Source organism: Lepidochelys kempii, chromosome 1 (assembly GCF_965140265.1).
Source record: "Lepidochelys kempii isolate rLepKem1 chromosome 1, rLepKem1.hap2, whole genome shotgun sequence".
In the NCBI taxonomy this organism is placed as follows: Eukaryota; Metazoa; Chordata; order Testudines; family Cheloniidae; genus Lepidochelys; species Lepidochelys kempii.
Window position 1 is genome coordinate 308,238,161 of NC_133256.1, and position 13,156 is coordinate 308,251,316.

At 45.1% G+C, this 13,156-nt stretch overlaps 1 protein-coding gene across 5 annotated transcripts in view; it reads left to right on the plus strand.

Moving 5' to 3' along the window:
* The window catches only part of PTPRZ1 (protein tyrosine phosphatase receptor type Z1), a 194,707-nt gene that overhangs the window by 106,400 nt on the left and 75,151 nt on the right, over window positions 1-13,156 (plus strand). For all 5 annotated transcript variants that reach the window (XR_012156806.1, XM_073328200.1, XM_073328201.1 and 2 more), the window contains exons 7-8: window positions 3,207-3,364; window positions 4,078-4,228. Coding sequence is in view for 4 of the 5 variants with exons in the window: in XM_073328200.1 (XP_073184301.1) it covers window positions 3,207-3,364; window positions 4,078-4,228 (309 nt within the window). In the remaining variant the exon portion in view is untranslated. The remainder of the gene's footprint in view (window positions 1-3,206; window positions 3,365-4,077; window positions 4,229-13,156) is intronic.

Genomic DNA, 13,156 nt, shown 5'->3' on the forward strand with positions numbered 1-13,156 from the left:
GTGAGCAGGCAGGGAAGTGTTTCCATTGTAATCCTGCTCGCAAGTCGATGAAAGTTTGTCAAACCTGACTTGCTTTTGCAAGACATTTCAGGTTTGATGAACTGGCACTTTCTGACAAAACTGTGTTTCGTCAAAACATTTCTGACCAGCCCTATTCATTAGTCTTAGATGCTATGCTTACATGAGACACCTGAAGGGAAATTGTAACCTATCAAGGTAGACTCCATCCAACAACCTTGCTGAGGAGCTGGAAAACCAAGGGCAGCAGGTGTCAAGCACATGACACTTAATGATGAACAGAACACGCTTTATTTGAATAGATCTAAGTGAGCTCACAAAATTCAGACCAAAACTAATTCGGATGGTTTATACTGGAGAAAGATGTATAGTACATCTTCTGTTTTGTATATTAAAATGAGAGTTGCTGAGCTCTCAGGCTCTAGAGTGGAAGTTCTCAGTTTCTTCCCAGGCTAACACTCTGGGAATAGAAACCAGTCTTGTTACTATTTGACATAGGACATTTTCTCTTAAAACTAAACATTTGAAAAGTTTCATAGTCTAGACTGTGAAACAGAACACAAGTTAAAACAACGAGGAGTACTTGTGGCACCTTGGAGACTAACAAGTTTCTTTATTAGTCTCCAAGGTGCCACAAGTACTCCTCGTTGTTTTTGTTGATATAGACTAACACGGCTACCACTCATAAACCAGAACACAAGTTGTTACTAACATCCAAAGTTCCACAAGCTTTTGAAGAACCTTCTAGCAAAGGAAGTTATCTTATCAGGACACTTGCTGTAAATGTCAGGTTTGATATCCTGATGCTCACAACTACAAAAGGGTTTGTGAAGATAGAATTATTTAACTAGATCTACACTGGACTGTTAGGGTGGCTGCAATCTGAAGATGCCTAGCAGGTTGACAGAATACTACAGATAGGTGGAAAGATTTTGCTCAACCCTGTTAAAAGTTCCCCTGTCATCAAATGTGGACAAGAACAAGTCATTTTGAAAGAAAAGGTGGTTTCTAAGACTTGACTCAGTAGAACAGCTGTGATTCTGTGCAATAAATTGGCAAACAGTTTATAGCCGAATATTAAGGTGACACTAAATGGGGATGAATTACAAACACCACTGAGGACAGATATAATGCAAAGGGACATGACTAGGTTAGAAATACATGCATGTGGAGAAAATAATTTGGAAAGGATATATATTGAGATAGGGAAGTTTTCAAAGCAGTAGCATTGAAATGAACCTAGGGTTGATAAACAGCAAATTATATAGACGTGAGTCCGATTTTGTCTAAAATCGCATCTAAAAGGATCAGTGGTATTTTAGGTGACACAGTCATCTCATGGAAGTGGGATTGTCCAAAAGCTGGTAAATTCCTGCACTTGAGGAAGCTAGTATAATCTCTGCCAGTTCCACTGACTGGTTCCTGCTACCTCACCAGCTGAATCTCAGTCCAAGCCCCAATCCTGGCAAGACACCAGGGAAGTGGATCAACTGCACCAGCCAGACAGTTACGCGCGTGACTAAATGTGTAAGTGGGGTTTTTCCATGCTCTTCAGTGAGTGCAAAGCATCTAAGTGAGCTGGAATGTTTCTCCTCCCTCCTCGGATGTGTGTGTGTGTATGCAAAGGGGAGTAAGGGCTTCTCTACACTTGAAACACTACAGTGGCACAGCTCCAGCACTTCAGTATAGACCAGAGATGGGCAAACTATGGCCTGCAGGCCACATCCAGCCCTCAGGACCATCCTGCCCAGCCCCTGGCCCTGTTCCTGCTGTTCCCCCTCCCCCATAGCCTCAGCTCGCTGTGCTGCCAGTGCTCTGGCCTGCTTCTCCTGCCAGGCTGGGTGGCGGTGGGGCTGGCTCTGGCTGGCTGGCGGAGTTGCGAGCTCCTTCCGCTCCGAGGTAAGGGGGTGGGGAGTGGGGGAGGTTGGATAAGGGGAAGGGGGTCCCAGGGGGCAGTCAGGGGACAGGGAGCAGTTGGATGGGGAGGAGGTTCGTGGGGGGCAGACTGGGGGCAGCAGGGGTTGGATAGGGGGTGGGGTCCCAGGGGGTGGTTAGGGGCAGGGATGTGGACAGGGGTCAGAGAGAAGAGGGGGTTGGATGGGGAGGTCCTGGGAGTTAGGGGCAGGGGTCCTGGGAGGGGGCAGTCAGGGGACAAGGAGCTGGGGGGGGGGTTGGAGGTTCTGAGGGGGGGCAGTCAGGGGGCAGATAGGGGTGGGGTCCAGGCTGTTCGGAGAGGCACAGCCTTCCCTACCTGGCCCTCCATAAAGTTTTGCAACCCTCATGGGGCCCTCAGGCCAAAAAGTTTCCCCACCCCTGGTATAGACACTGTCTACACAAACAGGAGGGGTTCTCCCATCGTCATAGTAATCTACCTCCCTCATTGGTAGTAGCTAGGTTGATGGGAAAATTCTTCTGTTGACCTAATGCTGTCTACTCCGGGGGTTAGGTCAGCATAGCTACATCTCTCATGGGTGTGAAGTGTTCACACTCTAAGAAATGAAGCTACGCTGATGTGAGCTCCCCATGTAGACCATCCCTTACTGTTGTGTATAGGGCAGTCACCTGAAGTGTTATCTCATCTTGAAAGAGGTCTTCATCTCCCGTTCTCTCTCTTGCAACATTGTTCCTTGAGCTTTCCCATTCTTTTTCACCATGTTTTACTATTTTCTGCATCTCAACACAGTTTGCTCCAGGCTAGAGTAATGTAATGCTCAGTGTGTTCCAATGAAGTAACACTTCTCTGGACTAGATGGCATGCCATATGCAGCTTTCATACCTCTTCCCTGCCCCACAGAGGGTAAGAGGTACTGTGAATGTGATGTATTGAATGATCCTGACTCCAACTTCAGTAGTGGTCTAAGTCATTCAGCACTTCATGGGAGTCTCAGATGCAAAGGCTAAAAGCGTTGGTTCTTGAAGCTCACTGCCGTGATGAAGATTGGGAGTTCTGAGTTTACAGCTAAACTTCAGCCTTCCATAAAGTAGCTCATTAGAACCATCTGCTGACCCAGTAGAATTATTGTTTTAGGATCTTTGTTAAAACTTAAGTGCAGAGGGCCCAACCTTTCATAGGCTGAACAGCCGTTGAAATCAGACTCCAAGTGTCCTCAAACTTTCCTTTGGTTCTCTTGCAGCTCTACTTTTGTTTTATTCAATATCTTAATAATTTGAATATAAATGTTTTTCAGGAAAACAGGCTGCATTAGAGCCATTTGTTTTGCTGAACCTTTTGCCGAACTCAACAGACAAATATTATACTTATAATGGATCTTTGTCAACGCCTCCCTGCTCAGAGACAGTCGAATGGATTGTGTTTAAGGATACCATTAGCATTTCTGAAAACCAGGTAATTCATTTAAGCCATGTGAAAGAAATTGTTCTTATTTGCAAGGAAAAACAATTTTCATGTATGTGGTAAAAAAGTGCAGGGCATTCTTTTCTAGCCTAACATTTCTTTATTCTAGCTTTTCATTGCACATGTTTCAATTAAAATCTATTTGTTTGAGTAATCCCCTCCACCACCACCCCCACCTCCCTTTTCATTCATGGCTAGATTCTGACTACATGCCTGTGCAAAGGTAAACTACTAACCCAAAGCAAGTAGGAAGCACTGGAGGAATAGTGACTCAGGGCATCTCTGTAATTAAAAAACCACAACTGGCCCATGTCAACTGACTCAGGCTACTGGAGATCAGGTTAAGGGGCTGTTTAATTGTGATATAGACATTCAGACATGGGCTGGAACCCAGGCTCTAGGACTTCTGTGTGGTGGGAGGTCCCAGTGTTTGAGTTGCAGCCCACGCCCAAATGTCTACACTGCAATTAAACAGCCCCTTAGCCCAAGCCCCACAAGCCAAGTCAGCTGGCATGGGCCAGCTGCAAGTGTCTAATTGCAGTGTACACATACCCTCAAAGGTATGTGTCTGAATCAGTGTTTCCTGGGGTTACTACTGAACTGAGACAATCTCGGCCTTCCCTTTCTCAGAGTTGTGCCTAATATCAGAATCCAGTTAATTTTTATGACTTCTTAGGGGAAGTGTGCTGTCTTTTATTTTTCAGTTGGCTGTATTTTGTGAAGTCCTTACAATGCAGCAGTCTGGCTATGTCATGCTGATGGATTACCTGCAAAACAACTTTAGAGAACAACAATATAAATTCTTTGGACAGGTGTTTTCCTCATATACTGGCCAAGAAGAAATTCATGAAGCAGGTATTTATGGAGTAATTACTACTGCAGGCTTCACAGATTATAAGACTGTTTTAAGTATAACTATTGACCCCAATAACAAGATCCTGGTTTTAACTTGAAGGAGAAAAGAGCCTAATAACTCACAGCTTTAAGAGACAAGTTAGTGCTCATAAAAAAAAAGCCAGATTAAATGGAGTGGAAAATTAAATTCTTGCATCTACAGAGCACATGTAGTGAAAAGGCTATCAGTCCAAGCATCCCCATGCAGCCCTTTTAATTGTTTCAACACTGATCAAAGCTGCCATCTTGAGGGGTATGCAGTGTTGTTGTAGCCATGTCAGTCCCAGGATATTAGAGACAGAAGGTGGGGGGCGAGGTAATATCTTTTATTGGACCAACTTCTGTTAGTGAGAGAGACAAGCTTTTGAGCTACACAGAGCTCTTCCTCAGGTCTGGGAAAGGTACTCAAAGTGTCACAGATAAATACAAGGTGGAGCAGATAATTTAGCATAATTAGTTTGTACATATTCTAAGAGGAACCATTCAAAGTAAAGTGGCCCATTGACAACACTGCAGTTGTAGGGGTGAAAAAGTACTTAGTTTTCCATACCAATTTAATTTTGTTGTGTGATTGTTGTGTGGGATCCCTGTCCAGTAGCGTCTAAAAGGAGACCACCAAATTCATTTCACTTAACCTACCAAGCAACTGCAAGAGAAGCTACTTCTGATCAGCCATAACTCAGACCACTGTGTGAGTCATTTACTGAAAATGGTTACAGCATCAATGGTCAAATTTTGTTTTCTCTTATACCTGCGGAATCTCACTTAAATCATTAGCAATGACTTCCATGTAACTGAAAGCAAAATTTGGCACTAAATCTGTTTATTAGGGATTTATACTCACAAGCACAAAATCATGCCCCAAAATGGGGAGGGGGGAAGAGTGGTAATTTTTACCAGCTTAGATTCCATGAACCATGGGCGCCAATTTTATTACTGCAGTGGCTGATGTCCACACTACCTTCCTTCTATTGGTGGTGCGAGTCCTCACCAGGAGCACTTCCACCAACTGATGAGGGGCAGTGTGGGGGATGAGAGCCAGGGTTCTCAACTCCACACAGCTCCCTGCCAGGAGCCCAGCTCTCTTCCCCCACCCCACCCACAGACTCTTGGGTCCCCGCTGAGACCTGGGGGTCAGCCATCCAGGCTTCTCGGCTCCCTGAGTGGGGAGCCTCTGGGCAGCATCCCATCTGCGAGTGGGGAGCCAGGAGCAGCTGGGCTCTACCTGCCCAGCATTCTTGTCAATTTCATGGCTTCAGCATGGAGCCATGAGATTGACAAGACAGCCAATGTAAGTAATGTAGTGTCTACACAGACACTGTCACCCTAACTACACCAACGTAAGCCTTATGCCTCTCCTGGAGGTGGAGTGATGTCGGTGTAGTAGGGCACTTACATCAGCGGGAGGAAGGTTGTAGTGTGTACACTGACATAATTAGGTCGATGTAAGCTGCCTTGTGTTGACCTAACTGTGTAGTATAGACCAGGCCTAAGATTTTTCCCCTCCCAAGGAGATGCTTGAAGAAGGGCCCACAGAGGCAGATCATTCCCTCAGATGGATCATCCTTTTGAGTTTAGGGGATCCATGTTGTTGGGAGGGGATGAGGCCTCTCAAGCCTGTGGAGCTTGGGATCCACCAATAAGGTTTTCACTGGGGGTGAGACCCCATACTCACAGGGAGAGAAGGAATCTGCTTGGATGGCTCCTTCTTCCACTCTGCCTCTCTCTCCATCTGGCAGCACTTCTGCCAATGGTCATGTCCCTGCAGGCCACTAGCACTAGTGGAAGGAACCCAGAGGGCATTAATACAGCTTTGAGCTGTGTTACCCCCACCTGGGTTTCCACATAGAAATAGGGGGCAGAATGGGGGATGGTGCCACAGAAAGTGGGCTACTGCTCTATCCTTCCCATCCCACACCCAAAAGCCTGGAGGAGTCCTCTCTGGGCTGACTCTCAGAAGTGTGTGGGTTTACACAATGGGGGATAGAACTGCAGAGGTAGATTTGTATCCAACTTCTCCCTTTCTGCCCTTTCATTGCACATATGTGGAGAAACTATCTAAAGTTAGCAAGGTCCTTTTCTACTCTCAGTCACACAGTCAGTGTACATAGGGAGTAACCTAAACTCCACTACTGATTAAATATTTTGTATTTATTCAAAACATCTGACTGTTGTGCAATTAAAACCTCATACTTAACATGGTATGAATATAGTTTGACTTTTCGATAGCTTCCAGTTTCAGACTAGCACAATAGACATTTTCACACATGACTGATAGACTTATATAACAGGGTGTGTACACATTGCAATAAAAAACCTGCCGTACCTAGTCTCAGCGCCCAGGTCAGCTGACTCGGGCTCATGGGGCTCAGGCGGTGGGGCTAAAAATTGCTGTGTAAATGTTCAGGCTTGGGCCGGAGCCCAGCGAGGTGGGCGTTTGTCTCAGAATCCAAGCTCAGACATCTACACTGCAGATTTTAGCTCTGCAGCCTGACCCCATGAGCCTAAGTCAGCTCACCAAGGCCAGCTGAGCCATGGGTCTTTTATTGCAGTGTAGACGTACAGGCACAGAACAAAGTGTTTTCCATCTACTGAGCTTAAGAAACATTTATTCTGCTCTTCATATCACCCTGGCAACAAACACATTTAGTATTTGTTCTGAAGTAGGAATTTAAAGTTGCTAATTGTAGGTTAAACATTCTGCTCTGCCCATAGGCAAAATGGAGGGCTTGGTACAGGTTAATAAAAATTCCAGGTGTGCACATATTTTAAAATTCCACCTAACATGTTTAACTCACTGTAAATAAAGGAAAAGGTGATTACTCTTGATGTGAATACATATAGCTGCCTTTAATATTAACATCAGCTATGGATGTGTATCAAGAGCAATATTTATCTAAATTGTGTGCACTTGTTCTGAGCAGCTAGTAGGTAAAGAAACTAGAAGAAAACTCATTGCTCTGAAAGGATCTTAAGGAGCTCTGAAATATAAAAATTAAAACATGAATGGCTAACTTCAGTAATAAATGGAATCGTATGCTGTTTATTTTCTCTAACCAACAGAAACTACAACTAATATTGTACTTAGCAGAAGAAAAATCTGATTTACCTTCAGTTAACATAGGAGAAAGTGCAACATGAGCCCTTACTCAAGTGCCCATTTGAAAAGTTAAAATTATATAATAAGGAGATTAGGGCCAAATTCTCCTCCGGTTGGAATCAATGCAATCTCTCATAGAGATTAGGATTGCGCCTTTCATTTATTATTATTGGTTATCTGAGTGGAATTGTCCTAGAAGGTGTAAAAGACTGCTAGTGATGGGAAATACATTCTCTATTGAACTACACACTGGGTTCAGAAATGAGCTGTCAGGAATTTCCATGCAGCCATGCCAGCGTTGGCAAACTTACCTTGCAGAGACTGCTTTGTTTTAGGTTTAAAAGTATTTCATTCTCTAAGCCTGCACAGTGTTGCATGTAATTTTCATTAGTAGTAGACTGAAAGACTGCACATCAGGGCCCAACACAGAAAGCTTGTGAGAAAACTTTAGCCCTTTATCTGTCCCCAGCCCCAGCAGAAATGAAAATCTATTTATGTCTAACAATGATCAATTGTTGTTAATATACATCTGAAAATAATATTGACAGACACCAAGCTGATTATATAACATGTCAGCAGATGTACTCCTCTAACGGTGTCCTGTAGGATAGCTGTAGAAATACAGCTCCTGGTAATCTTACCCAGAATCAGTAAAGACATAAAAAGCCTATAGGTTCTTCAAATTAAAGACCAACTGTATGTGCTCAACATAAAACACCTTTTAACTCACCATTTTGTATTTTCCTTAGAACTAGAGCTGTGTGAAACTCAGCAATTTCTCTTTACAGGATCTCATGCAGATATTGGGTCACAGCCTCAAGCCCGATTATGGCCTCCTAATACCACTCATAAAGGAGACATAATTCAACCACAAATCACCAGCAGACAATTTCCCTGGCACAAGGAACTCTGGTGCTGACATATCTGTGCCACTGCTGGGTCCCGCATCTGAGGCTATGTCTACATTACTGTGATAAGCCGACCTATGCTATGCAACTCCAGCTATGTGAAGAACGTAGCTGGAGTTGATGGATCTTAGGTCGCATTTCCGCAGGGTCTACACCGTGGGGAGGTCGACGGGAGAAACTCTCCCGTTGATTTACCTTACTCTTCTCGTTGGGGGTAGAGTACAGGGATCGACTGGAGAGCAATCTGCTGTCGATTTGGCAAGTCTTCATTAGACCCACTAAATCAACCGCTGGTGGATTGATCTCAGAGCGTCGATCCGGGCTATAGTGTAGACCTGCCCTGTGCTTCCCCTCCTTCCAGCATAGAGGATGTGTTGTAGCATAGCAGAGCATGACCATGCCAATCCTCCACTGGCAGAGTCCACTAAGGACCCTACTCCAGTGGCAAAAGTTAGAGCTGTTGCTGGACAGCTCTAAGTGGCATTGGGTTGGGTTGGGCCCTCAGAATTGGGGTGCTGGAACCAGCTCCCTGCTGCATCCTGGAACTCAGGAGCAAGACAGAAATGGTCCCATTTTCTTCGGACTGATTATCATGGTCTCAAACAATACCCAGAGTGTCACTTTCAATTTTGAATTCAAATTCAAGATCTCGAAACCAAACTCAGTCAAAACTCTTGGGATTCACCTGAATCCACATCAAAATTGAAACCAAACCAAACTTCAAAATTCACATGATTTTTGAGTTGCAATCTATTTGGGGCAGGGTTGTAAAATACTTAATGATCAATAACAGAACAACAAATTATGTAAAATCATAAATTGGCCTAGGTTCCCTCAAAATTAGGCCCAGAGTCACTCAAACTGCTCATGAACCATAAAAAACCTTTACACCAAGCTGGTATAAATTCCTAGTAACCCAACATGAAAACAGATCAGTTGTGTGGATTTGGAGGGTTTTTTTTGGGGGGGGGGGCAAATATTTCAAACAGGTTTAGATAAGACATTGTCACATTAGTGTATGGCAACTTTCTCTTTTAGCTAAGCCAACAATTCATCACTGATGGATCCCAGAAACACAACATGCCTGACCAACATGTAATGCAGGATTTTGAAGTTGGGCTGCTGCATTTTGTGGCATGTGACATGTCTCCTAGTCAAGGAAAAGGCATCACGAAGTGTCTTTCAAGCATAGGCACCAACTCCATGGGTGGCTCAAGCACCCACTGAAAAAAAAATAGGGGTGCTCAGTACCTGCAGGGCCAGATTAATCTTTTGTTGGCCCCAATGCCCAGACCATGGCCCCATGCCCCGCTCTGCCCATGATCTGCCCTGAGGCCCTGCCCCCGCTTGGCCTCTTCCCCCCCCCCCCAAAGTCCTGCCTGACCTCCACCCCAAGACACTACCCCCCCTCAGCCTCTTTCCCTCCCAAGGCTCTGCCTGACACTCCACCCCAAGGCCCTGCCCCCATTTAGTCTCTTTCCCCTGAAACCCTGCCTGTGCTCCACTCTGAGGCCCCACCCCCACTCAGTCTCTTTCTCCCAAGGCCCTGCCCCCGCTCACCCTCTTCCCCACAAGACCCCACCTGCTGCTCACACAGGAGGCATGGGGCAGAGAGGAGCACCCATCAGCAAAACCAAAAATCAGTGTCTGTGCTTTCAAGCCATGACATGTCACTAAAGCTGCAGCATGGCACACAATGTGTCTCACACTTTGCAAAAGCCATTTCTATTCAGTTGTGTTGTCCTGCACAGGATAGTCTGGAAAAAAACAGTTAACTGTTCCTGCTCATCAATAACACATATTGAATCATAAATAGATTAATTACACAGGAAGAACAGTAGCCAGACCATTCTGGCAGAGCAATTACAAATTTACTGTGACAACACTCTGTCCTTGTCTCCGTGGGTCCCGTGTTTCCTGGCAGATTTCACTAGCCTCAGAGGCTCACTGTGACCCTCCACATAACCGTTCTTTCTCTAGAGACAAGGGTCAGTCTACTGACCCATTTTCATCATAAGCCAGCAAGGGAGGTGAGGAGAAGCTATCCTCCCTTGCACAGTCTCTGTTGTCTCCCAGTCTCAGTGATTAATCAGGGGGCACAAAGGGGGGAGCCCAGGCCCACCCTCTACTCTGAGCTCCAGCCCAGGGACCCTACAGTATCAGCTATGGTAGCTGACCTTTTAGAAACATGACACATACAATTCCCTGGGCTACTTCCCCACAGCAGCTCCCATTTCCTCAGCTCCACTTCACCCTTACCTCAGGGCCTCCTTCCTTGTGCCTGATATGGTGTGTACTGCTCAGTCTCTCCAACAGCACAACTTCCTCCCACAGCTCCTGACATCCACACCCACCTGACCAACTGGGAGGCTTTTAACTAGTTTCAGCCAGTCCCTGATTGGCTTCAGGTGTCCCAATCAACCTAGCGTTCTCCCTGCCTTCTGGAAAGTTCTTAATTGGCCCCAGGTGTCTTAATTGACCTGGAGCAGCTGCCATTTAAGTTATCCTGGTACCAGGGATTTGTTTAGCCTGGAGCTAATATATCTACCTCCCACTACTTTTCTATAGCCATCTGGCCTTGCCCAGTCACAGTACATAGGTAGCCAGAAGTCCCCAGTATTTTAGAAAGTGTCACAAATCCAGTGTCCCTGAATGCTGGATTTTGTGTTCAGAGCTCAGAGTTAAATGTAGGTCACATCATTATTATTTTTTTTAGCATCCGTAAAGTGATAAAACCCCTCAGAGTTAGACAGTCCCTGCTCCAAAGAACTTTGCTAAACAAACAGGAGACACTGGGCAGTCCAAAGAGGGAACAGTTTGAGGGTTTCTTTTTTTATTTACTGTTTATTTCATTTTAAACTCACTTTTTGAGATACGTTTTTATAACGTAGATGAAAGAGGAGAGAATGGTGGCTCACTGGGACAGGGAAGTCATTACACACAAAAGGGAGTAGCATCAAGAAAGGCACAGAAGGCCTGAGTCCACTCATACCAATGGGAAATTTTCCATAGATTTCAATGGGTGCTAGTTTAGACCCAGAGGAGGGTGCGGAAAAAGCAATGAATGCAGCGTTGAAGTTGGCATTGTTAGCAGAATGTAGTGGGCATGGGAGGCAATAAGTGGCTTTATTTTTTTTAATTGCATGAATGTGGTTTGGAAGAAGTGGTTTGGGGGTATTTTTCACCTAAGCTAGTAAAGTTAAGTCCTCAGGCTAATAGCTGCCTGGAACCCTTGCCCCACTGGTTTTGGATATTGGCTTTGTGTGTTTTGTATGAAGATGTTTCAATTATTTTATCTGGTGCTCACTGCTCCTCCCAGCTCCTTCTCCTACACAAACCCCATTGCTCTGTGAGCCCTGCTATCAAGCAGTCTTCTGTTCCCATGCCCCCGCCTAAATCTTCCCCACACCCTCCAACTGCTGGGCTAATTCTTTCCAGCAATTCTCCCTGCAGCTGCTCATCTTCGTCTCACTAGCTTTCTCCCATTCAGCTGCTAGAAGGCTGGATCTCTCCCTCTGCATCCTCTGGGCTCTGTATCCCCTGTAGTGTCTCTGTCCCTTACCCCCCCCCCCCGCCCCAGCAGCTGTTAGGGCTATTGTCCTGTGCCAGCTGGCAGCTTCTCCTCCTCAATCCTGTGCCTCCTGTACTTCCCAGTCTGTTTAGGCCTCTTCTTCCTGTGTCTAGGTTCTTTGAGTCACCGGGGAAGGCTCCTGGCCCCATCCACCTGGTCTCATTGACCAGCTTAGATTGATTTTGGTTCCTATCCTTGGGGGGAACCTATTGCTCTCAGGGTTGCTGCTTGTGCACAAGGGAGGGGACCTGCTGATTGACTGAACTGAACACTACATTAGATGATTTAAAGTGATGATTTAAACTGCATCATCCGTATCTACAGTGCTCACTAGTAGGAATGCTACAGCTACAACCTGCAGTGAGGGTGACTAAAAAGACATAGCCACCTGATAATACGTAGGACTGCCAAATCACTCTCAATCTCAACCTCCCCCTTTCACCATGAAAAGACTCTGAATTCCCATGCGAAGAGGGAGGTGGGCCAGTTGCTTCCCCATACAGCCAATTCAACAGAGCACTGAGCACTGGGTTATGTCCTACCTATTGACAGCATCCCTCATCATAGGTGCCGGAGCTAGAGGTCCTGGGGGTGCTGCTGCACCCCCTGGCTTGAAGTGGTTTTCCATATACAGGGTTTATAATTTAGTTTAGTGGCTCTCAGCTCCCCACTATACAAATTGTTCCAGCATCCCTGTTCCTCATGGTTGCTCGCAATTGAAAAAGCATACGTCCTCTGGTTATTTGTAGTGATTTCCTCATGCCATCTGGAGGGCAGGACCTGTAACAGCAACAGTTGGAGTGATTTAATGTAATTGAAAGTGGTTTGAAAAGACAATTTATTGTGATTATTCATATTTTCTCATACTGCGCCTAAAGGAATTCATTATAATGAAGACATTAACACATCACCACTGTACATCCGAAATATGAAAATGGGCTCAGTGAGAGGTTTGAGAATAATTTATAAGGATCATCAGTGTGTCCTGATGAGGGAAAAGAAAGACAAGCTCACTAATTTTTGTTGTTTTATTCGCTCGTACAAAAAAAAAAAAAGAAAAAAGAAGAAGAAAAAAGAACTTTTAGAGCATCCCTCCAGTCTATTGTAGAGAAATTTGCTTTTGCAAAACAATATTTAGTTTCAGTGCCCTCCTGTGGTCAAGATGCAAACTGCAAGGTTAATTAAAATTTCAATATCCGATCCTGCCCCTCTATTGCAAACTGCACTTTTGTCTTCACAAGATTTGTCCTCATGGAATCTTTGGGGAATTCAGCTGCTAAAAACTAAGAAGTCTCTACTAAGCATGTGTG